This window comes from Bos javanicus, chromosome 15, assembly GCF_032452875.1.
Source record: "Bos javanicus breed banteng chromosome 15, ARS-OSU_banteng_1.0, whole genome shotgun sequence".
Taxonomy (NCBI): Eukaryota; Metazoa; Chordata; class Mammalia; order Artiodactyla; family Bovidae; genus Bos; species Bos javanicus.
The window spans coordinates 43,728,628-43,753,843 of NC_083882.1; the positions used below are offsets into that span (position 1 = coordinate 43,728,628).

The window sequence follows — 25,216 nt, forward strand, 5'->3', positions numbered from 1 at the left end:
ACAAAAGATACATAGGGAAAGAAGATGAAGGACTACCATTGTTTAGAGATGACATGATTGTAAACATGTAGGAGATCCAAAAGAATTTGTTAAAAAGCAAAAAAACACTTCTGATACTAATAACTGATTTGATTATAGCAAGGTTTTGGGATAGAAGGTTAATTTACAAAAGTCAATTGCTATCCTTCGGTTCAGTTCACTTCAGTTGCTCAGTCGTGTCTGACTTTGCGACCCCATGGACTGCAGCACGCCAGGTCTCCCTGTCCATCATCAACTCCCGGAGTTTACTCACACCCATGTCCATTGAGTTGGTGATGCCATCCAACCATCTCATCCTCTGTCATCCCCTTCTCCTCCCACCTTCAGTCTTTCCTAGTATCAGGGTCTTTTCAAATGTGTTAGTTCTTCACATCAGGTGGCCAAAGTATTGGAGTTTCAGCTTCAGCATCAGTCCTTCCAATGAATATTCAGGAGTGATTTCCTTTAGGATGGACTGGATAGATCTCCTTGCTGTCTAAGGAACTCTTAAGAGTCTTTTTCAACACCACAGTTCAAAAGCATCAATTCTTCGGCACTCAGCTTTCTTTATAGTCCAACTCTCACATCCATACATGACCACTGGAAAAACCATAGCTTTGACTAGATGGACCTTTGTTGGCTTTGTTGGCAAAGTAATGTCTCTGCTTTTTTTTAATAAGCTGTCTAGGTTGGTCATAACTTTCCTTCCAAGGAGTAAGCATCTTTTTATTTCATGGCTGCAGTCACCATCTGCAGTGATTTTGGAGCACCAAAAAGTATAGTCTGCCACTGTTTCCACTGTTTCCCCATCTATTTGCCGTTAAGTGATGGGATCAGATGCCATGACCTTAGTTTTCTGAATGTTGAGTTTTGAGCCAACTTTATCACTCGCCTCTTTCGCTTTCATCAAGATGCTCTTTAGTTCTTCATTGCTTTCTGCCCTAAGGGTGGTGTCATCTGCATATCTGAGGTTATTGATATTTTTCCCGGCAATCTTGATTCCAGCTTGTGCTTCATCCAGTCCAGAATTTCTCATGATGTACTCTGCATATAAGTTAAATAAGCAGGGTGACAATATACAGCCTTGACGTACTCCTTTCCCGATTTGGAACCAGTCTATTGTTCCATGTCCAGTTCTAAATGTTGCTTCTACTAATAATGAACAAATGACATTAAAAGCACAATTACCATTTACATTGGTATCCCTCCAAATGAAATATGTATAAATCTTAACAAAATACGGATAAAATGTATATGAGGACAACTACAAAACTGATTAAAGAAATCAAAGAACTAGAACTAAATAGGAGAGATATTCCATGTTCATGGATTAGAAGACAATATTATCAAGATGTCAGTCTTTTCAACTTGATTCAATACAATCCCAGTCAAAATCCCAGCAAGTTATAAGCAAAAGACCCGGAAAGTAAGCACAATGCTAATTAAGAAGAACAAGGTGGAAAGACTGACACAACCTATTTTCAAGACTTACTGTACAGCTACAGTAATAAAGTCAGTATCAGTGTGGATTGGCAAAAGAATAGACAAACAGATCAATAGAACAGAATGGAGAGCCCAGAAACAGACTCAATAAATATAGTTAACTGACCTTTGATAAAGCAACAGTAGGAACACCGTGAAGCGAAGTCTTTTCAAAGAATGGTTTTAGAGCAACTGGACAGTCGCATGCAAAAAAAGTTAAGCTAGACACAAGCCTTACAACCTTCAAAAAATTAATTAAAAAAGGATCATAGACCTAAATGTAAAACAAAAACCTACACTACTCGAAGACAACATAGGAGGAAATCTAGTTTACTTTAGGTTGGTAATGACTTACTAGATACAATATCAAAAGCACAAATTAAGAAAGAAATCACCGAGAGGCTGGACTTCATTAAAATGAAAAACTTCTGGTGAAAGACTCTGTCAAGAAAAAGAATACAAGCCACCAACTGGGAGAAAATATTTGTAAAAGACATACCTGACAAAGTACTATCTTCCAAAGCATATAAAGAATTCTTAAAACTCAACAATAAGACAAAAAATTCGATTTTAAAATGGGCCAAAGACCTGAACAGACACCTCATCAAAGAAGATATACAGATGGCAGATAAGTAGTCAAAAAAATGCTCCATAACACATGTCCACCAGTGAAGTTGCTCAGTCATGTCCGACTTTTGCAATCCCATGGACTATAGCCTACCAGGCTCCTCCATCCATGGAATTTTCCAGGCAAGAGTACTGGAGTAGGTTGCCATTTCCTTCTCCAGGGGATCTTCCCGACCCAGGGATCAAACCCAGGTCTCCCACACTGCAGGCAGATGCTTTACCGTCTGAGCCACCAGGGAAGCCTGCCCCTAGCCTGTCCACAGGGAAATGCAAAGTAAAACGATGAGATAGGGGAGAGCGGCGGGCCAAGAGCATGAGTCGCTCACCCGTCCCGCTGCCCTCCAAGTGCAGCCATGTCCGAGGAGAAGCCCAAGGAGAGAGTGAAGACAGAGAATGACCACATCAACCTGAAGGTGGCCGGGCAGGACGGCTCCGTGGTCCAGTTCAAGATCAAGAGACATACACCGCTCAGCAAGTTGATGAAGGCCTACTGCGAGCGCCAGGGCTTGTCAATGAGACAGATTCGATTCAGGTTTGATGGACAACCAATTAATGAAACAGACACCCCAGCCCAGCTGGAGATGGAAGACGAGGACACCATCGACGTGTTCCAGCAGCAGACGGGGGGCTCCAGGGTGGCCAGCTGCCTCTTGGGGAGCGGCCTCTAGAGCCCCCATCCCCTCGTGGCACCGTGCTGCGTTTGCTATTGAACAGTGGACGTGTGGCCAAACCCATCAGCAGGGAGGCTCGGACACCGAGGACATTCCCCAGAAGGACTTTGCTCTGGTGCACTTGAGTGCCACCTCCTGAGGCCCATCACCTGGTACCTGTGTTTGGGTAAAATGCGTGGTGAGGGACTTGGGCTTTGTTTTTACTTTTTCATTTTTTTCTCCCTCCTATGACATTTCTCCAAGTTTGTGGCCTGAATGCCTGCTTTCTGTCTAGACTGGGATCTCACTCCAGGTGTTGACCCCCCTCATTCCAATCATGGAGAGAAATGTCACTACTCTGGGGGTGCTTCTGTGGGGCGAGTTTTGGGGTCATGGTTGGTATGAGAGATACACTTTCACTTACTGTTTCTTGCGGGCACAGGTTTTTTTAATGCTAAATATTAGAAATGTAAGCTTTGCCAGAACATAGTAAAGTTGAAGGGAAAATACTGGAATGTTTCTTAAAACGTAAGAAATTCTTCAGTAACACAGCCCTGGGCAGGGTCTTGGGCCCTGGACCCATTGCCACCAACTGCAGGTGATGCTGCTCTGACACAACAGAAATGGGCTTTTCCCCTTTTCTTAACAGAGAAGAAAGTAAGTCCCACACGTCTGCTGTGGTCACAGTGCCAGGGCCTCAGATTTCCTCCAGTATTTGCTTCTGATGACTAACAATGGTCTGTATGTAAACAAGGAAGATAGAATATTGCTGATTTTGCTGGTTTGTTTTTGTGTAAAAGAGCTGCTTCAGAGTGTGGCTACAAGTGAGAGATGCCCCCGGGTTCTCCCCGAGGACCGTGCTCTGCTCCCCAAGTTGGTATGGAGCTTACACGTTATGTGTGATTTCAGTTCTGTGCATTTTGGGGTCTGTTTTGGTTAACCTCCAATGGTTGTCCTGTTGCCATTCCGTGTGGACTCACTCTTGTCTGATGGCCCCTAGCTGCCTGCTTTGGTCACCTGGGCAGGATAACCACCATCATCTCCTGCTCGCCTGAGACCTTGCTGGAGAAGTCTGCACTTCCTTTGTACCTTGCTGTTCGGGCACAGGCGGGAGGTCTGTGGCTCTGCTGTGTTTATTCCCCAATTTGTACATTATTTGTTGTCCTTTACTACTGTCAACAGTAAATATAGTTTGGTATTCTGTCAAAAAAAAAATAAATAAAACGATGAGATACCACTACACACCTATTAGAATGGCCAAAATTCAGCGCACTGACACCAAATCTTGGTGTGGATGTGTAGCAACAGGAACGCTCATTCATTGCTGATGAGGACATAAAAACGGTATGGCCACTTTAGAAAACAGTTTGATAGTTACCTATAAAACTAAACATACACTTACTATGTGACCCAGCAGTTATACTTCAGTATTTAATATCTGCAACCCCATGGACTATAGCCTGCCAGGCTCCTCTGTCCATGGAATTCTGTAGGCAAGAATACTGGAGTGGGTAGCCTTTCCCTTCTCCAGGGGATCTTCCCAACCCAGGGACTGAACCAAGGTCTTCTGCACTGAGGGTGGATTCTTTACAGTCTGAGCCACCAGGGAAGCCCATTTAATATGTAAGTTAGTTAAAATATTATATGCATATGAAAACTTTGATTGTGGGTTTTTATAGCAGCTTTAGTCTTAATTGCCAAAACTTGGAAGCAATCAAGAAGTCCTCTAGTAGGTGAATAGACAGTAAACTGTGGTGCATTCAATGGAATATTTTTAAAATTTATTTTATTGAAATATAGTTGATTTACAATGTTGTGTTAATTTCTACTGTATAACAAAGTGATTCAGATATGTGTGTGTCTATATTAATATATACTTTTTCACATTCTCTTCTATTATGGCTTATCACAGGATATTGAATATAGTTCCCGCTGCTGTACAGTAGGACCTTGTTGTTTATCTATTCTAAATATATTAGTTTGCATCTGCTAATCCGCAAATCCCAATCCATTCTTCCCCCACCCTCCTCTCCCTTGGCAACAGTAAGTCTGTTCTCTATGTCTGTGTGTCTGTGTCTGTTTCATGGATAAGTTCCTTTGTGTCATAATTTAGATTCTACATATGCTGCTGCTAAGTCACTTCAGTCGTGTCCAATTCTGTGCGACCCCGTAGATGGCAGCCCACCAGGCTCCCCCATCCCTGGGATTCTCCAGGCAAGAACACTGGAGTGGGTTGCCATTTCCTTCTCCAATGCATGAAAGTGAAAAGTGAAAGTGAAGTTGCTCAGTCGTGTCCGACTCTTCTCGACCCCATGGACTGCAGCCTACCAGGCTCCTCCATCCATGGGGTTTTCCAGGCAAGAGTACTGGAGTGGGTTGCCATTGCCTTCTCCATATAAATGATATCATATGTTATTCAGACAATGGAATATTGTTCAATGCTAAAAAGAAATGAGCTATCAAGTCAAAAATATGTGGAGGAGACTTAAATGAATATTACTAATTGAAAGAAGCCAATTTGGAAAAGCTGTATACTATATGAGTCCAAGTATACAACATTCTGGAAAAGGAAAAACTATGGAGTAAAACAAAAAATCAGGTATTGTCAGGTTCTGGGGGGAGGGAGGAATGAATAGGTGTACCAGACACTTTAGAGCAGTGAAACTATTCCATATGACGCTATCATGGTAGATATGTATCTTTATACATTTGTAAAGTTGCATAGGATGTACAAGGCAAGAGTGAACCCTGGGGACTTCCCTGGTGGTCCAGTGCCTAAGACTCTGCCCATGCTCCCAATGCAGGGGCTCAGGTTCGATCCCTGGACAGGGAACTAGATCCTACATACAGAAACTAAAAAAAGTGAGAAATGATTTAAGGGACTAGATCTGATAGACAGAGTGCCTGAGGAACTATGGACGGAGGTTCGTGACATTGTACAGGAGACAGGGATCAAGCCCATCCCCATGGAAAAGAAATGCAAAAAAAGCAAAATGGCTGTCTGGGGAGGCCTTATAAATAGCTGTGAAAAGAAGAGAAGCAAAAAGCAAAGGAGAAAATGAAAGATATAAGCATCTGAATGCAGAGTTCCAAAGAATAGCAAGGAGAGATAAGAAAGCCTTCCTCAGCAATCAATGCAAAGAAATAGAGGAAAACAACAGAATGGGAAAGACTAGCGATCTCTTCAAGAAAATTAGAGATACCAAGAGAACATTTCATGCAAAGATGGGCTCGATAAAGGACAGAAATGGTATGGACCTAACAGAAGCAGAAGATATTAAGAAGAGGTGGCAAGAATACACAGCAGAACTGTACAAAAAAGACCTTCACAACCAAGATAATCATGATGGTGTGATCATTCACCTAGAGCCAGACATCCTGGAATGTGAAGTCAAGTGGGTCTTAGAAAGCATCACTATGAATGAAGCTAGTGGAGGTGATGGAATTCCAGCTGAGCTATTTCAAATCCTGAAAGATGATGCCGTGAAAGTGCTGCACTCAATATGCCAGCAGATTTGGAAAACTCAGCAGTGGCCACAGGACTGGAAAAGTTCAGTTTTCATTGCAATCCCAAAGAAAGGCAATGCCAAAGAATGCTCAAACTACCACACAATTGCACTCATCTCACATGCTAGTAAAGTAATGCTCAAAATTCTCCAAGCCAGGCTTCAGCAACACGTGAACCACGAACTTACAGATGTTCAAGCTGGTTTTCGAAAAGGCAGAGGAACCAGAGATCAAATTGCCAACATCCACTGGATCATCGAAAAAGCAAGTGAGTTCCGGAAAAACATCTATTTCTGCTTTATTGACTATGCCAAAGCCTTTGTGTGGATCACAATAAACTGTGGAAAATTCTGAAAGAGATGGGAATACCAGACCACCTGACCTGCCTCTTGAGAAACCTATATGCAGGTCAGGAAGCAACAGTTATAACTGGACATGGAACAACAGACTGGTTCCAAATAGGAAAAGGAGTACATCAAGGCTGTATATTGTCACCCTGCTTATTTAACTTCTATGTAGAGTACATCATGAGAAACGCTGGGCTGGAAGAAGCACAAGCTGGAATCAAGATTGCCGGGAGAAATATCAATAACCTCAGATATGCAGATGACACCAACCTTATGGCAGAAAGTGAAGAGGAACTAAAAAGCCTCTTGATGAAAGTGAAAGAGGAGACTGAAAAAGTTGGCTTAAAACTCAACATTCAGAAAACGAAGATCATGGCATCTGGTCCCATCACTTCATGGCAAATAGATGGGGAAACAGTGGAAACAGTGACAGACTTTATTTTTGGGGGCTCCAAAATCACTGCAATGGTGATTGCAGCCATGAAATTAAAAGATGCTTACTCCTTGGAAGGAAAGTTATGACCAACCTAGATAGCATATTCAAAAGCAGAGACATTACTTTGCCAACAAAGGTCCGTCTAGTCAAGGCTATGGTTTTTCCAGTGGTCATGTATGGATGTGAGAGTTGGACTGTGAAGAAAGCTGAGCGCTGAAGAATTGATGCTTTTGAACTGTGGTGTTGGAGACGACTCTTGAGAGTCCCTTGGACTGCAAGGAGATCCAACCATCCATCCCAAAGGAAATCAGTCCTGGGTGTTCATTGGAAGGACTGATGCTAAAGCTGAAATTCCAATACTTTGGCCACCTCATGCGAAAAGTTGACTTATTGGAAAAGACCCTGATGCTGGGAGGGATTGGGGGCAGGAGGAGAAGGGGATGACAGAGGATGAGATGGCTGGATGGCATCACCAACTCTATGGACATGAGTTTGAGTGAACTCCGGGAGTTGGTGATGGACAAGGAGGCCTGGCATGCTGTGATTCATGGGGTTGCAAAGAGCCAGACAGGACTGAGCGACTGAACTGAACTGAACTGAACTGAAGGTTCATATTGACCTTCGTGGTTAGCATCTTAATCTCTATTTTAAAAATATTGACAATATTTTCACATTATAAGATTATTACGTAAAGATATTTTCCATAAGCAATTTTGATATAAAATTATATAAGCCAGGTGAGTGGAGGAAACATTCTTCTTGAAAAGAATTTGTTACAAGAGTCCAGTTTTGTAAGCAAACTTTCTATTTAGTATTGTTGCATGTTATCTTAACTACATATTAGGTAGAGAAAATCGCTAAACCAGCCTGAGCAGTTCTGTTTAACTGTAAGCTATTTTGCATGTTGTTACTAAATGATCACATATAAATCAGGTTAAGTCTAACTCAGCCCCAAATACAGAATCTTGGCAACAAAATTCAGGTAAGAGACTCTTCTCCAGAGTGGCCCATGGGAGAGAATAAGAACATGGTTTTTAAGAAAATCCCTAGGCACAGTTGAAAAATGATGATTATTTTCAGCTGATTATTCCATTATCTTAAGCTAACAATATGCTTCTGTGTTGAAAGATTCAGTTTTGCTGTTGATTAAATCATCTGGAGGAGTGGAAAGGATTTAGGGGTTTGAAAATCAGGAGACCTAGGTTCTGACCTCTGACCTCATAACTGCAACAGTTTATGAGGGATTGGATAAGAGGCTTTCCTAAGGTTTCTCCATCGCTAACATTCCATATGTTATGAATATAACATAATTCATAATTCCATAATTCATAATGTACAGTAGTAGCTTTTTGTTTTCTACATGCTAGATATTTATAATGTATCAGAAAGTTGAAACTTTAATGCTAAGCAGAGCAATCCAGAATTTCTTAGGATTTTATCAAGACCTTACCCTTTATTTCCCAGAATAGCTCTAAGTCAGAAACCTGAGACTTTCACTAAAAGATAGGTGCATTTGTTTTTAGCTATGTGTATATTTGGCTTCAGAGTCCCAGCACTTACAGTTTGTGCTGTTCCCTCTTTCTCTCTCTCCTTTCTAAGACTTTTTTTTTAATATGGACTATTTGCAAAGTCATTATTGAATTTGTTACAATATTGCTTCTGTTTTTTGGCCGTGAGGCACGTGGGATCTTACCTCCTCGACCAGGGATCAAACCCCCACGGCCCTACATCTGAAGGCAAAGTCTTAACCACTGGACCACCAGGGAGGTCCCTGTGTTCCTCTCTTTTAAAAACTTTACTCAGTTTCTACAAATGTGTCCGTTTTCCATGAGCCTTCTTATCTTGATCCTCACTGCTGCATTTTTCATTCTGTTGCTGTTGTGGTTAATTTTTTTTTTCTTTGAATAAAAGATAAATGCTACTACATTAATTGGTAACCTTTTGGAAATGCTCAATAGAAAAAGCTCCCCCCTCAGTGTGTCTCCAAAGATACCAGGCTCATTTCCCAAGAATTATGCAAGGTTTTGTTAAAATCTAGAAAGTGTATGTCTCTGGATATATTCCAGGGTCTCCTGGTTTATAGTCTATGGGAACTTGAATAGAATTGTGTCCTGCTGTGGTGTGAAATCTTAATTATGTTGAACAGATTCATAGTGCTTTTAAGGTCTATGATATCCTTCTACTTTTCTGTCCATTCATTCTACTAATATTTGAGAGTTTGATATTAAAACTCCAACTAAAAATCTTAATTCATCTACTTAAAAAATAATTGTGACATATAATGGAACTATATGTAAGTTTGTTCTGTATCTTCTGTCTCCTGTAAATGCATTATCATACTTTCATAACTTAAAAAATAAAAAAAGAAAGGAAAAAACCTAGAGACTTTTAACTACTTGTAGCATATACAAACTACTCAGATTTCATCTGGATCAAGGCTTAAGATATTATGAAAATTATCAGTCAAGATGACTATACCCAAAGAATTCTTGTGAATTAGCTTTGATGACAGTTGTTCTACTTTTTGGTACCCTATTGGAGCAGTTCTGGCTTGTTAGCTACAGGTAGAAAGAAGGTTCTGATGCTCTCAGGAATGTAGAAATGGGGGCTCCACACTCACTGTGCCATAATTTCATAGTTTCTACCATGCACATTTTTTACCTCTTACCCTCTAGAATTCCTAGCTCAGGAATTTCCTAACTCTTTTTCTTTCAGCAAATTTTTCTTTTTGACAGGATCCTGGCTAGTTTGTAATCCAGAAATTTTTATTGTATGTTATTTTAGGCCATTGGATCAGTAATTTGGCATCTTTCACTTTCTGTCCCTCTGTTTTGCTTTTTAATTGGACCTAAGGCACTTATCCAGAGAAGGCAATGGCAACCCACTCCAGTACTCTTGGCCTGGAAAATGCCATGGATGGAGGAGCCTGGTAGGCTGTAGTCTATGGGGTCGTGAAGGGTCGGACACGACTTCACTTTCACTTTTCACTTTCATGCATTGGAGAAGGAAATGGCAACCCACTCTAGTGTTCTTGCCTGGAGAATCCCAGGGATGGGGGAGCCTGGTGGGCTGCCGTCTATGGGGTCGCACAGAGTCGGACACGACTGAAGCGACTTAGCAGCAGCAGCAGCATGGCACTTATCTCATTCCTTCATCCCCATCCCTCTATTAGGAAGAGCTCTTCCTGACATTCCTTTTCCAGCCTGTTTCACCATGACTTATTAAACTCTCCCCACCACTCACACTCCCCACCTCTCATCCCCCAATCCCCATCCCTTCTTGCCCTTTCTGGTTCGAGAGTCATTTGTCTTTTCAGTAGCCATACATGATAGGATAGGTTTTCTTCACAAGAGTTGTAATATCCTGTATTGCACGTGAATTCTGGTGCTTAGAGGCTGCTCCTGCCATTACATAGTGCAGCCTGCAGTTTCATTATACTCAGGTAGAGAAACAAGTGCCAGTGTTACCTACTCTTGCCCATAAACATTAGGGCTGGTTTTTTTAGGAGAAAGAAAGCCAGATTTCCTTCTTTTCTGAAAGCCACAGTTAAATTTCACGTGGCTTTTCATTTTCCACTTTGGGTACATTCTCCATCTCTCAACAAATGTGCTTCAGACAAACTTGCCAAAGGACACACAGCTAAGAAGATGCAAAGCCAAGATTGAACTTGAGAAAGTTAATGACTGAAAGAAAAATGTTCTTTTTCAGCACTTCCCTGATTTCCCATCAACTAAAGTGTAATGTCTATGTGAAATCTGTTATGACCACATTACTACAGTTAAGGGTGAAAAGTAATGGTAGTGTAATAAATGAGCTGGATACAGATCTATTCAGAAAGGGGGAATATGTTGATATGGGACCTTTTGGAATATAATACTTCAAGTTCCATGAAAAAAAATCTTAAATAGAGTTGCACTTTACTCAATATGTTTGAAGTTCTAAGTAAATATGTAAACTGACTATGTTATAAATGAGTTAGGGGAGTTTCTCATTTAGGCCATCTTACAGTGAATTTTTAAGAGCAAATCATCCCTTCTTATTTTGATTTCAGTTTTGCCTCTGGCATACCAGTTATCATTTAAGAAGGCTATGCCTGTGAGGTTGCATGATCATTAACTAGTTTGTAATTTCTCCAACATATATTTGAATATTGTGGTGTTTCATTGTTTCCCAAATGTTAGTATTTGCATACACTTTCACAATCTTCATTACATTACTGCTCTACAGCACCTGTATTGCTGTTTACTTACTCTTTTTCTGTGAATTGGTTCATATTTTTAACTCAAGTAGATTTATTTTTAAAAGAGACTTTGTATCACTACTGTAAATGTGAAATCAGCATAATTCACAATAAATAGAAATTAGTAGTAAAATACCATTAGATTCTAGCTAGATACCATTCCTGTTGCAGGCTTCCACCGGAGGAGGATTAGAAAGCATTTTGATAGTGTGGAAGACATGTTCTCACCAGACTAAAGATATAACCTTGTAATCATAAGGACTGACAGAGAATTGAAATGACTTTCTCACAAGGCAAGTCAATGTTATTTCAGGATGTTTCTGTGTACCATCAAAAATCCTCTTACTACCCACAAAATATTGTAATCCCATCAAGTTTTCAGAATGAGCTCAAAAACTATTCATGAAAGCAGCAAAGTCTCTGATCTCTGAGAAAGTCGGTATCTGCTCTCTTTTGATCTGGCCAAATTAATAAACTTGGTTCTGTTTCCAGGCTAAAGAGGAAATGATGGACAGTAGAAGCTACTCTAACATGCCAGACCAACTGCCTGTCTTCACTGATTCCTCCCACTTGCCACTGACCAGGTCCTTCTATCTGGACCCCATGGTCACGTTCCACCTCTACCCAGAGGGCCCAGTGCCATCCCCTTACTCGGAAAACTTGCCATTGCTGCCTTTTTCCAGTGACTCCCTGATTATGGAAAATTATGGTGAACCCTGCGCCTTCTCCTTCCCAATGCCTTATCCAAATTACAGAAGGTGCGAATATTCCTACGGGCCAGCCTTTATCCGGAAAAGGAATGAGCGGGAAAGGCAGCGGGTGAAATGTGTCAATGAAGGCTATGCCCAGCTCCGACATCATCTGCCAGAGGAGTACTTGGAGAAACGCCTCAGCAAAGTGGAAACCCTCAGAGCCGCCATCAAGTACATTAATTATCTCCAGTCCCTGCTGTATCCTGATGAGGCTGAGACCAAGAACAGCCCCAGCAAAGTTTCCTCCATGATGGCAACCACCACCCGCCACTCTGACTCCATTTTTAGAATCATTTGATTCCATGTTTCCAAATACAAACAGTTTCACAAAATGTGGTCCCCTACATCATTCAGTAGTTTTCCTAATGTCATTTTTGTGTGGGCAGATAATAGTTTAAATGCTAACAGATGCTGGATATGTCTTACTTGGATTTCAGATGTATGCTGCGATTCATGGGGTCGCAAAGAGTCGGACACGACAGAGCGACTGACCTGAACTGAATTGAAACATTATCTTATGTAGATTGAGAAAATGCTTCTTAAGCTTTGGTGATTTCTTTCAAGAACATTAGGGAATTGGAAATCCTAAAAATTCTCTATGCCTCTCAACTTGCCCTTCTCCCACACTTGGCCAGAGTCTCAGGTGTGAGAAACTCACAAAAGTAATGTAAAGCATAATTAATGCCTAGTCAATACCTCTACTGCACTTTGCAGATGTTTCATGCTAAGCAGCACAATGAGCCTTCCTTGATTTGTCAAAATTTGATGGGTTTTAGCAAGAAATTTACACCTTACCCTTAACATGATGGGGAAGTATTTGGGGGCTAAAGCAAAAGTAATTAACAAAACCTTGTTGTCAGTTGAAATTAATTCAGAGTCATCTTTGTCCTGCATGAGGCAGACATCCTCTGGTAGCTTAGTGTAGGGCCTAAGTGGGCAGGCTCTGCAGTCATATTGCTCCGTTTACATTCTGACTTTGCTGCCTCTCCCTGTGTCTTTTCAGTTCTTCATCCACAGAATAAGAATAAGAGTAATAGCAACTACCCCATATGTTTATTACGAGGATCACCAGCACCTGACACATAATGTTTTAATAATCATTATTTTTAAAAATTATTATTATCCTTTTTTTGTCCATAGCATCATCATGCTTCAGGTTCTCTAGGCCAGATAATGTGGGAAGGACAGTGATCCCACCTGTCTTGGAGTCTTCCTTCAAAATGTCTATTTCTCTTCCCATGATGAGCTTCAACTCTTCGGTCTTCCTTAACCCCCAGGTCCCGTCTCACCAAGCCCAGGCAGGGCTTCCAACACACTGTCACATTCATTTCTACTGTCAACTCTTTTATGAAGTCTTTCCATCGCAGCCATTACTTGTTCCTTTATTTTGCACACATATTTCCTTGCCATTCCCATCCTGCTATTTTGACTCTGCTTGCACACTTGTCTCTGTCTTCAGTAGACTGTGAGCTCCTTGAAGATAAGGACAAGTCTTAGTCAATCCTGTATGTCCAGCACCCAGAGAAGAGCTCACATCAGGTAGGTGTCAAGAAATATTTGGTGGTATTATTTTCCTATTTCTATTCTGTCACTTTGTGTCTGGATCACTGTTAACTCCCTGGCCTCTCAGGCTCTGTCCTCAACTGGTTCTATTTTCACTTTAATACTCTTTCTTAAAGTATTGTGTTGGCCAAAAAGTTTGTCTGACTTTTCTCATACGATGCTACAGAAAAAAACAAACGAATTTTTTTGCCAAACTAATATGTCATGTCACTTCACTGCTCAAACCTCATGACAACTTCCTTTTGACTGTGACCTTGTTGGACATTCATCTGCTTGATTTTCAAAGCTCCCACCAGTTTGGCCCCTTCCCATTGATTTTCCTATGACACTCCATTCCCCCACTCCAAAAAGAAAATCAGGTGTTGCAAATGCATCCTTCTCTCTTAGCTCTTGCTTCCTACCAAGAGGGAATGGAATAATCTCCTTTTTCCTTTCACCATTGAAATCCCACCTATCTTCAGAAATCCTTTTCTCATAGCCAGAGATCTAACTAGTCTTTCTTAGACTCTAGCTTTGTGCACCAAATCACTCAGCCTTTTGGGCAACAGTCATTCTCCTGGCTGCAAAGTTAAGCTCTGTGAGGGTAGACATTAGTTAGGATGCTTTTGGCTGTGAGCAATACAAAAATCTAACAAAAATTGGTATAATCAAAAAAGGGAGGATTTCCCTGGTGGTCCAGAAGTTAAGACTTTGCACTTACTCCCACTGCAAGGGGTACAGGTTCAGGCAGGGCTCAACACTGTCACCAAAAATCTGTGTTCTTTAGATCTATCCTCTCTGGGAACAGCTTCAGTGTCCCAGAAAGACTGTCGGGAGCTCCCAGAACTATAAGCTTTCTTATTTCTGTATAGGAGGAAATATAAATTCTATAACCAAGATTTCTAACAAAAGTCTTGAGATTCACGCTGACTGGAGAGGCACGGGACATGCCGACGCCTTAGAGGACAGGGGATGGAATGTGCTGATGGACACACAGCAACCAGGGGTACAGCCAGCCTCTCCCTGCCACTCAGATTCACAACAGAAACAGGAACTGGTGGAAGGGGGGAGTAGATGTGGTCGAGACACTCACAGATCTGCAAAATGGCTGTCAGATGCCTCGAATACCATCCTCTGGATGTTCAAATGAGAGCGAACTCTGGACTTCTGTTCCTTTGGTCCCGCTGTCCACTCCTACCACCCAAAGTTATCACCACACACCTGTTTCTCAGCAGTCCTGTCTCCTTCAGACAAACGTGCTCACAGTTTTGGTTATTTCATTTTAAACTACAAATTCTATCTTAGAGTCCTTAAGCCAACCGGTGGGTTCCCTCCACTCCAGCCTCCTGCCCACAGTGGAGAAAGGCAGATCAACAGCCTTGAGACTCTGTGGGGTCAGACCCCTCCTTCCCAAGACTCTCCTAGATCCAGGAGGGTGTCCCACCGCCACTGACTCTTTCAGCAGTGGAGAAGCATAGCTTTTGGGAACTGATGCTACACTGGCCCTTCTCCTCAACACCACCTGTCAACACCACTCCCCAGAAAGGCAGTGAATAACCAACTCCCTACCCTCTCTTCCCGCCCATGCTGCCCAGGGCCCCAGTCACCCCTCCGCACATGCTCAGTACACTCCCTCTGGCCCAGCTGGCTGTATCCATGGCAACATGCTTGGCAACCAGGAGTCGGTTGGGCTGAGGCCGTGAACTCCTAACCGTCTGAAGGGACAGAGGCTGAGGTGGAGGAGTCTGGCTGGGGCTGTGGTGAGTACTCTTGGGGTCAGAAGCATGGGCTTGGGCAGGAGCACACCCAACAGGGCCAAGCTGGGCTGGGCCAGCCGAGTGTGATCTCGGGCCCTGGGTAGCAGCTGTCGCCTCTGAGCACATCTTCAGAGGCCACCGCCCTGGGCTCTCAGCTCGGTCGAGTTAGTCCCCCAGGTGACCAGGTTAGGAGGAGGGAAGTCTGTGGCTTGGGTTAGGTGTCAGTTTGTCATCAAGGGCTGGGATTTGTAAAAGGAAGTATGAAAACCCCCAAAGTCCCAACAACTGGGGTGGAGGTGGGGGGTGGGTAAACAAAACTAACGTATATTGATTGAGCTACTTAAAGATGCCAGGTGCTTTCCACAGATCATCTCCAGGGCGTTAACTGACGCACCCAGGTGAAGTGAGCACGCAGCCAGCAGGCCGTGAAGGACTTCCAGCTGGGTTTCTCTGAAGTCACAGCTCTTGCTCTTTCAACCCTCCCCTATTTCCTAAGCGGAGTCTCCCCGGGCAGGTGATGATTCTGGGGACACCCTGTGCGTGGTGGGAGCGGTGGAGCAGTGAGCCAGGCGGCCTCTGCTGGGCTGTGGGCTGCAATTCAGGTAATAGAGCCGCTGGTTCTCAGGTGTTTTCGCGAGGTCTATGGACTCCTCCGCGCGGCCTGGGACGCCTTTGCCCAAATACTGCAGCGTGGCCACGACCCTGAAGGCCCCTGCCTGGGCCGGCACTGCTCCTCCCTGGGACCTCTCCTTCACCTGCCCCCTCGCCTGCAGAGCACCCTGGCTGACCCGGCAGAGCCTCCTCACCAGGTAGCCATCTGTGCTTCCTTTTTCCTCTCTGTGCTTGGCTCAAAATGGTGGGAGACATGATGGCCCAGGATGGAGAGGACTTGCTTCCTGGGAAGGCCGAAAGGGTTCCTTACTGGTGTGGGCTGAGTTCCTTGGGTTATTATAATCCCCCCAACTCTACTCACAATAAATAAATAAGTAAATACATAGAGACTTGCCTGGAGGTCCAGTGTTTAGGACTCCAGGATTCTACTGCAGGGAACACAGGTTCGATCCGTGGTTGGGGAACTAAGATCCTGCATGCCTCCATGTGCAGCCAAAATATAAATAAACTCTAACCCCAGTGACAAGGGCTGACCTGGCTTTTGTCCTGCCTTGTAGTGGAGGGGCTGATGTCAGAGTTGATATGTGTGGGAGAAGGCAGGCATCACCAGTTATAAAAGTGCTGGCTCATTTTATCATCTTCTCTGCAACTTGCCCTGGCACTATATGAGGGAATTAGGTGAGGTCGCCCGATCCCTCCTCAGGTTCCCTCAGTTGTCCTAGCTTTTTGTGAATGGTACCCAAAGTTAGCTATCTACAGTGTGAATACTAGAGGGGAAGGGAACCTCAGCCGATAAGCACATACAAATCGTGTATAAGTCCCATGCTATTCAAGTCAGTCTGCCCAGGCCTGAGCCCTATAGCCCCCTTTCTTGTTTCACCCATGTGGACCATTTCCCTTCAAAGCCAGAGTTTAAACAGTCCTGTATCCTGGCTTGCCCACAAAATAAATACTTTTTTTTTTTTTTTCGGAAAACCAAAACCTGACTCAACAATTCCCTATGGCTTGGTTTTGTCTACCAGAGTTCCCAGAACCAGCTTCTCCTTTCTTCTGTCCCTCAGCCTCTTACTCAGCCCCTGTGCTTCCCCCGCTCAGACACTTCCTCCTCTCTTCCGACTCCATGGTGCTCAGCCTCTTTGCAGTTTTGCTCCTTTGTCATCACCATCCAAGCCTCCACACCTCATCCTGGAATCCCGCACACCACCTCAGGATCTCCCTTCCTGGAAGAACACTTTCCTGGCCTGCTATCTAGTCTCAGAACCAGTTAATCTGGCCATCCCGTTATATATCAAGGCTAATCCCATTCTGATTACCTTGAAACAATTCCCAGGCCTTAAACAGCGATTCCCTTCACTCTCCTCTCCTTCCTCTTCCAGCAATTTACCATATCGGAAGTCACAGATTGCCACTCTTAACACGGGCTTCTGTTCCATATTGCCTTAACTGTCAAGTTCACCCCATGGTTCTGCTCAGACCTAACTTTGAAATGTGTTTCTTGATGGTTTTAGGGCTTGCTTTTCTCTGCTTCCCTAATTCCATTTGTTTTCCCCCAGATATGCATCTTACTACCCGTGTCTCCACATTGCTGACCCAGCATGGCAGGGGCCTGGCTGGCTGGGAAGAGTTGGAGAGGCTGCTGACACATGGGTCCTGGCAAGAAGGGAACCAGATGGCTTTTATTACAGGGCTCAGATAAAGGCTGCTCCAGAGGCAAGTCCCTCAGTCCCCATGTCTCCCCATATGCTCCTCTGGGTGGCCCTGTCATACCTGATATGCCTCAGCTGTTCAGTGTCTTAAATAAGCACAGATCTTCCATGGCCAGGATGTGGAGGTGAAAACGTCATGTCAGTGAGCACATCAGTTTGCTGCTGCTGCTGAGTCACTTCAGTCGTGTCCGACTCTGTACGACCCCATAGATGGTAGCCCACCAGGATGCCCCGTCCCTGGGGTTCTCCAGGCAAGAACACTAGAGTGGGTTGCCATTTCCTTCTCCAGTGCATGAAAGTGGAAAGTGAAAGTGAAGTTGCTCAGTCGTGTCCGATCCTCTGCGACCCCATGGACTGCAGCCTTCCAGGCTCCTCCATCCATGGGATTTTCCAGGCAAGAGTACTGGAGTGGGGTGCCATTGCCTTCTCCAATCAGTTTGCTAGGGCTACATAACAAAGTGGCACAAACTGAGTGGCTTTAACAATAGAAATTGATTCTTTCAGTTCTGGAGAGAACCAGGTGTGGGCAGGGGTGGTGATTCTGAGGGCTCTGGGGGAGGATCTATTCCGTGCACCTCTCCCAGCTTCTGGTGGTTTGCTGGCAATCTTTGAAGTCCCTTGGCTTGTAGAAGCATCCCCCCACACTTGGTCTTCATCTTCACTTGCTGTTCTCCCTGGGCTCATGCCTGTGTTCAAATTTCCCCTTTTTATAAGGACACCAGTCATTGGGTTAGGGGCCCACTCTACTCAGTCATCCTCAGTGTGACTTTGTCTTAAGTCATTTAGACTAAAGTGTGACACATTTTGAGGTCCTAGGGGCTAGGACATCAACATGAATTTTGGGGGGACATAATTCAACCCGTAACCGTGAAGAAAATGTACAGTAAAAGCACTTTGTTCAGGAAGATTCGGTGTGTGGAGTTATGAGCACCAGCCTAAGGGAAAGAGGAACCAACCCTGTATACTTCATGTGCGCCTGTGTCCTTCCGCATGGGAGCACAGTCCCTGTGTGCTGGGAGGCCTGGGCTTTACTTTGCTGACTGCTTGCTTCATTGGGATTTTCCTCTTTCTTTTCAGAGTCAGACTTTGTGGGTCCATAGAGGGAAAACTGTTGTGATTTATAAAAAAAAATATGTTATAGAATTTCCAATCAAAAGTCATTTTGTCATTTTCCAGTAACTAATATGTGAGTTCAAATGAAATATCAGCAGGAGTTTGCTCAAATATAGATTCTGTCTGCTGCTGCTGCTGCTGCTAAGTTGCTTCAGTCGTGTCCGACTCTGTGTGACCCCATAGACGGCAGCCCACCAGGCTCCCCCATCCCTGGGATTCTCCAGGCAAGAACACTGGAGTCTAGTGACTAGATAAAAGTTAATTTGTAACCACACTTTATCGCTCTTCAAAAATCATACTGAGTTCTCCAAACAGCTTGTTCTTTTAATTAGCTCAGTATTCCTCCTGCCCTCCCTGTCAGGCCGCTCGTTCCTTCCTCGGCCCCGCCTCCCCTCATGGACATGCAGGCAGTGCACAGGGCTGCCTTTGCCTGGCAGGGCCTGTGATTGATACCCTACCCGCGGCTGGTCCAGGACACGGGGACAGCGCTTCCTGGGAGGGCTGGGAGAACTCTTCCTTGGGTGCTTTGGGAAAGATGGAGAGGACCCAGTTTACTCCTGTGAATTGCAGACCAAAAATAAAGATAGGAGAAAAGAAAAACAGGAAAAGAAAGAGCACAGGAAGGGAAAGGCAGGAAGTGATAAACAAGAGTTGCCACAGCAAGAAGCAGAGGGAGAGCCTCTGCCTCATAGCCGGCCTGTCCCTGCCGTAAATGGGCTCCAGCAGCACCTGGCCTGGCCCCTTCCCTAGCTGGCCCCTGCTGTGTGGGAGGGAGCCCCTCAGCCTGGCTTTGGGCATTGTAGGGAACCATGAAGCTCCCTGTAGTACTTCCTAAGGCCAGGTATTATTCTGAATATTTTCCTTCCCACAGCTGGAGAGGCAAGGGGTCCTGCTGGTGGAATTTGAGGCTCCCCTTGCCACAGGCCCAGAGCTGCCAGCCCAGCGGCAGAGCGTGGTCTTAGAGGAAGATGTCATTCAGTTCTCGCCAACCATGGAATTCTCACTGCGACCTGGGGACAAGGTGCTGGCACCCTGGGGCCCTGACCAACAACGCTATGGCCCTGGCACTGTTCTGTTGGGCTTGGAGGCGGGAGACCTCCAGAGAGGTAAGGGAGCTGCTCTGGGGCTCCCCGGGAGCCAGGCTGGTGATCAGGCTGAGGAAAGAGCAAAGCGGCTGTCTCTACAGCTTAGGGGTCTTAGGGGCTTGAGGAAATCCTTACCCTTTCACTTGCAGCTTCATCCCGAGGGTGGCCACAGATAGACAAATCATATTTTTCCGATTATAAAATATTTGTTATCAGGGCAAAATCACCCAAGGCTACTATGTCTATGTTGGTTACCTGACCTATGGTGTGGTGAGGTTGTCCAGAGGTCACACCTGTACTCGGTCCCCCACCGTGTCATCCAGGCACGGATACAGTGTCCCCTTGTGTGGGGCCCGCCAGGCAGCATCATTGTAATTCAAACCACAAAGGAGGCTTCTCCTCCCCTCCCCCTACCTGAGGAGGCATTGGGTTTTGATGAGAAAACTGAGACATGGAGGCACAGGACGGGGAGGTAAACATGGGGCAGGTGAGGGACGTCCCTGGCAGGCTTTGCAGGGAGAGGTGTGCGTGAGACAGCAGGCAAAGCTGAGGGACTGTGCTGAGGCTTTGCTTCTGGGGAGAGGAGAACCTTTACCCTTGATGTAGAAGAGGCGGTTGTAACAAAATGTTGCCCTTCTCTGTTACATAGCATCCCGGAAAGAAGAAGAAATTACTGTTCATTTCTGGAATGGCAGGACAGCTCCAGTGCCTCTCAGAGGGGTCCAGTGGGTGCCCCCAGCTGTCTGGAAGAAGGCTGTGGACGGGCTGCATAAGCCTTTCGCCAGGCAGCACCCCAGGCCCCTCCTCTGGGCCCCTTGCTGCTCTCTGGTGGGGCCGGTCACTGGATTTGTCACCAGCGGGCTTCCTTTGAGCCCTCCATTCCTGTGTGCTCCCTGCTACCCACATGCCGGCTGCCGGCTGCCGGTCCAGGGCTGCCTCTGCTGCTGCCCCCTGGCTGGACCCACATGGTGGCCTCCAATCAGGACCTCAGGGGTTGCAGCCAGAGAACCTCCAGAAGCGGAGCTTAAGCCCACAGCCCAGCTTTTGCCCCTGGAGAATCCTGAGGAGGAAGAAGTGGCAGTGCAGGCTCCCGCGGCTGTTTCCTCCTCCTCCACCTCCTCCTCTTCTGAAGACGAGGATTTGGAGAATGAGCTGGAGATGGGCCCCCCTCAGAGGCTGCTGGTGGACAGCACAGTCAACACGGACCCCATCCTTCTCGAGAAGTCTCCGAGGAAGCAGGGTGGCCTCTGCCAGCCCGAGTGGAGGTACTGGAGGAGAAATGGGCCTGAGCCGTACCCAGGGAAGCCAGGTAGGCCTTTTCCTAGGGTGGGGCTGAGGCCCCTGCTCCCTTCCCCTCTGCAACCCCCTCCTTGGGTGGGGGTGGTCTCTCAGGAATCCGATACACTTGTCTGCTGTGATGGAACTGGAAGTAACACTGGGGGGTGTGGTCATGTTGAAGGGGGGCTGTGATAAGAGGGAAGTAGTGGGCTTTATTGATTAAATGGAAACCTAACAAGAAAGGATGAGCCGATCTTGGTGCTAAGCTTTGCATCCCTATTTGACAACTGTCCTTTCTTTCTTCACTAGTCTACTGGGAGGACACTGCCATTGTCCGTTTCTACCCTCCCCTCCTTCACTTTCCTTGGAGGCTGTGATTTTTCTCTACACGTGCAGTCAGAATGCCTCCACGTATTGATTAGAGTCTTCAAGACCCTGAGAACTCAGAAACGTCTTTAAACATTGGTCATCAGACCCTACTCTTCATATGAGCCCCTGAGGAAGTCAGAGTGGGAAGAACCGGGCGCAGCCTTAATCATCTCACTCTGCCATGGAAAGGGGAGGCAGGGTCACTGTTGGCAATCTGCAGCCACTCCTGAACTTCTTTACCCCAGCAAAGACCTGTGTGACATGCCCTCGTAGGCTTAGGGTAGCGTGTCACTGATAATGCCTCGTGCCATGTGATCTAAATTCCCAATGTGGCCCAGAAAGAGCAGATACCTAAGGCAGCTGGCAGAGCTTTATGAAGGAGATGGCTTGCCCTAGCCAGCCCTCGGAGAAGGCAATGGCACCCCACTCCAGTACTCTTGCCTGGAAAATCCCATGGACAGAGGAGCCTGATGGGCTGCGGTCCATGGGGTTGCTAAGAGTTGGATACAACTGAGCCACTTCACTTTTACTTTTCACTTTCATGCACTGGAGAAGGAAATGGCAACCCACTCCAGTGTTCTTGTCTGGAGAATCCCAGGGACAGAGGAGCCTGGTGAGCTGCCGTCTATGGGGTTGCACAGAGTCAGACACGACTGAAGCGACTTAGCAGCAGCAGCAGCCAGCCCTAGACTAGTCTAACCCTAATTCAACCTTCAGTGAACTAAATGAACATTGAACCTGGGGCAGGGATACTGAGGGTTAAAGAATACCACTGCTAAGGGTATAAGGATCTGTAGACACTGCCCACTCGGGGACTCACTGAGTCCCCATTTGAAGCCATTGCCAGGATATCTGCTTAGTCAGGACCTCTCAACCCACAGGGATTTCAGTCTTGCTCCAGGCATAAGGACTTTATTAGTCTTTCGTTCCAGGAAGCTGAGAAATTGTTTCCACAGTGAGAAACTTTCTTGGTGACTCCTCTGGGTCCCAGGCCTTTGGAGTGGGCAGGGATAGATGTATTAGTTGCTGATTTGTTTCTGTTTGGCTGTGTTGGGTCTTAGTTGTGGCACCCAGGGTCTTCATCGTGTCATGTAGGATCTTTCCTGGTGCAGCACATGGACTCTCTAGTTGTGGTACATGGGCACCCTGCAGCATGTGGGATCTTAGTTCCCCAACCAGGGATTGAACTCAGATCCCCTGCATTGCAAGATGGATTCTTAACCACTGGACCACCAGAGAAGTCCCAACTGCTGTTGTATTTTATATGATGGTTTCTTCCTTAGATTTCAAGGTGTGGGACCTTTCCCCCATGTCTGAGAGGGAGTAACTAGAGGGACAGGAATCTAGCTATGACCAGTGGAGCTTTTCCTCCACTCTCTAAGAGGACACTTTGTATAGAAAATGTCAAGATAGGGCAGGGAGAGCTTCCTGGATGTCTTTCATCGCAGTGAAAGGCCTTGGCAGAAGTGCTTGGAAACAGGTTTCTACAGGTGTGTCCTCTAACAAGTAATAATATAAACAAAATAGTGCCCAAATCTAGAGTTTTCAAGTTAAATTCTCCATGGCTTCCACTGCCTCCTGCTTCAGCACAGACTAGGGAAAGAAAAGCTTTATCTGTCCAGAGGGAGTAGCCTGTGGGGAGCGACTGAGATAGGATGAGGCCCTGCCTCATGGAGAGGCAGGCCAGTGGGGTAACCAGAGGGCCATGGTGCGCAGACCTGCCCTGGCTCCAGGCCTGCATTCCCATGGCCTGCTCCATGGCATTCTATCCAGACTATTCCAAACCCAACTGAGTCCAGACCAATCTTTCCTGGCCCCAAGGTACACTGCTTTTATCTCCCACCCAACCGGCTACACCTATGTTCAGCCTCTCTCCCCATTACCATATTTAAACAGATCCTCTCTAAAGTACTCTGCATCCCCAAATAAAGTCTAATGATTGGCCATAAAGAGAGTATCTTCAGGTACTTGGCCTGGCTTTCCTCTAGGTTATTGGACCATTTGTTATGCTCCAGGCAAAGGTTAATTCTTGGAGTGGAACCATGATAATCAGTGAGCCTGCCCTCTGCCAAGTCCCACACCTGCACTCAAAGCTATGGAGAATAAGCCTGGATGGGGTGTGGAGAAAGGGCCCGTCACCAGCCCTTGTCCCAGACAGATGCTGTGCCTCACTAACCAGTGAGATGAAGCGTGTAAAAGGACACGTGTGCCAGGCTGGAAACCATGGCAAACACCAGAGGTTTTCTTTTCTCCCTTCCAGATCGTGTTCCCTTCTAAGAAAATGTGCTGCTTTGCTTCTCTTAATTGTGCTTGAGTGCCACCAAGAACTGATGCTTGCCAGTCTGGTCTGAGGCTCTGCCCACTAAGGATCCTCTTGTATGGGTCCCCGCCTGCCACACTTTTGGCTCCTTTTAGTTACAGGCTGGGAGGTTACTGTCTGATCCTAACAAACCTGGGGGCAGGATTCCTGCCAGCAGACATGCTGCTCTCCACCCTTGCTTACAACTGAAACAGGGTTCAGAGAGTTAAGGGATTCTGTGATCCATGATTTAGTCCTACCCAAGTCGTCAAGACTAACCCCATCAAAATGGTAGCATATTCAACTAACTGAATTTTGGGTTCAGGAATAAGACTTTGCAGCACCCAGAAAGATGAGAGGAGCAACAGACAACAGAGAGAGAAACCTGCTGCAGCGGGGAGTCCTAGAGAGCTGGCCCTGAACGTCACTGGCATGAAGCCGCTGCAGATCCTGCCCAAAGAAGCCGGACACAGAAAACTGAGTCAGGGTACTGCTGCACATCAGCGGGGCCAGAACTCCGAGACTAAAAGCCCCAAGGATCAAGGTAGAGCAGAATGGCTGCAAAGGGGCTTCTGAAGGGCTCTCTCCAGGGTTCTTTGATCTTTTGGAGTCACACCCACAATCTTGCATATGATTTCAGAAGGCTTGCAGAACCCACAGATTTCCTCACTGGCTTCTTGGGTGTGTAAGGATCCCTGTTTAAGTGACCCTCTACCTGGTGATGGTGGGTATGGGTCTGCTTTACTAGGCCTCTGTCCATGAGTCTGCTCTTCACTAGGAATGCTAAGACAGCTCTACTTAAAACTTTGTTTTCATCATATGAAATACTGGCCTTTTTTCTGAGGCAAAACTTACATTCAAAACGAGGTGAAGTCCTAGGCAGTTAAACTGAAATGCAATGATACTGTTGGCGTGCTAGCTTAAAGACGCTTAGGACACAGCAGTGACTTCATAATTTTAAGGATCAAAAGTCACTGATTTTTAAAGTCAGCATAAGACTCTCAGTGTTGGTTTTTTTTTCGTCTTATAGGAAGCTAAAGAGTAGAGGTGGTAACCTGAGGAGGAGCTACAGAGTGGCTGACAAGGCACTCTTCAACGGAAATGGCACAGTGAGCCCACAGATCACAGTCCAGTAAGCAGCAGCATCTTCACCTGTCCTGAGGAGCACAGGAGTGAGGAGCCCAGGGCTCCCTGCCAGGGGCCGGGTAAGACCTGCTTAAGGATGCCTCTTCCACAGAAGCTACAGAACATGGTTGGCCTGCTTTGGGCAAACGTGTCCACAGCCTCTCTGTTATCTTTTCATAAAGCCTCAACTGTACAAGAGCGACGTTTTGTTTCCCTTCTTAATGCCAATAAAAAGGAATTTTCTTCATTTTCAAATCTCTCCCTTTATTGT

General features: G+C 45.6%; 3 protein-coding genes across 5 annotated transcripts; all 3 read left to right on the plus strand.

Annotated features, from left to right (window-relative positions):
• The first annotated feature begins 2,460 nt into the window (after nucleotides 1–2,460).
• On the plus strand, nucleotides 2,461–3,975 carry LOC133261971 (small ubiquitin-related modifier 3-like). The gene has a single exon (XM_061440855.1). It carries the CDS (start codon nucleotides 2,481–2,483, stop codon nucleotides 2,793–2,795), a length of 315 nt encoding a protein of 104 aa, XP_061296839.1. The 5' UTR covers nucleotides 2,461–2,480; the 3' UTR covers nucleotides 2,796–3,975.
• Nucleotides 3,976–7,858: 3,883 nt separating this feature from the next.
• On the plus strand, nucleotides 7,859–12,539 carry ASCL3 (achaete-scute family bHLH transcription factor 3). The gene is made up of 2 exons (XM_061440860.1): nucleotides 7,859–8,049; nucleotides 11,800–12,539. Exon 2 carries the CDS (start codon nucleotides 11,812–11,814, stop codon nucleotides 12,355–12,357), a length of 546 nt encoding a protein of 181 aa, XP_061296844.1. The 5' UTR covers nucleotides 7,859–8,049; nucleotides 11,800–11,811; the 3' UTR covers nucleotides 12,358–12,539.
• Nucleotides 12,540–13,516: 977 nt separating this feature from the next.
• C15H11orf16 (chromosome 15 C11orf16 homolog) lies at nucleotides 13,517–25,200 on the plus strand. Of its 3 annotated transcripts, XM_061440856.1 has the most exons (9): nucleotides 13,517–13,598; nucleotides 15,197–15,361; nucleotides 15,725–15,872; nucleotides 15,984–16,167; nucleotides 17,524–17,680; nucleotides 19,661–19,895; nucleotides 20,524–21,183; nucleotides 24,146–24,364; nucleotides 24,851–25,200. In XM_061440856.1, the coding sequence occupies exons 4-9, from the start codon at nucleotides 16,001–16,003 to the stop codon at nucleotides 24,856–24,858; spliced, it is 1,446 nt and encodes a 481-aa protein (XP_061296840.1). In that variant the 5' UTR covers nucleotides 13,517–13,598; nucleotides 15,197–15,361; nucleotides 15,725–15,872; nucleotides 15,984–16,000; the 3' UTR covers nucleotides 24,859–25,200. The 3 variants fall into 3 exon arrangements, with proteins under 3 accessions (XP_061296840.1, XP_061296842.1, XP_061296841.1); XM_061440858.1 differs by lacking the exon at nucleotides 13,517–13,598 and having other exon boundaries at nucleotides 15,239–15,361; nucleotides 15,712–15,872; XM_061440857.1 differs by lacking the exons at nucleotides 13,517–13,598; nucleotides 15,197–15,361 and adding an exon at nucleotides 15,371–15,543.
• Nucleotides 25,201–25,216: the final 16 nt, after the last annotated feature.

Excerpts from the sequence above, each read along its gene's own strand:
- ASCL3 (XM_061440860.1), top strand. The coding sequence starts at position 11,812 with ATGATGGACAGTAGAAGCTACTCTAACATGCCAGACCAACTGCCTGTC.
- C15H11orf16 (XM_061440856.1), top strand. The coding sequence starts at position 16,001 with ATGGACTCCTCCGCGCGGCCTGGGACGCCTTTGCCCAAATACTGCAGC. Across the intron at positions 17,681-19,660 it reads AGATAAAGGCTGCTCCAGAG|CTGGAGAGGCAAGGGGTCCT; the intron begins GCAAGTCCCTCA and ends TCCTTCCCACAG. Across the intron at positions 21,184-24,145 it reads GCCGTACCCAGGGAAGCCAG|GAATAAGACTTTGCAGCACC; the intron begins GTAGGCCTTTTC and ends TTTTGGGTTCAG.
- LOC133261971 (XM_061440855.1), top strand. The coding sequence starts at position 2,481 with ATGTCCGAGGAGAAGCCCAAGGAGAGAGTGAAGACAGAGAATGACCAC.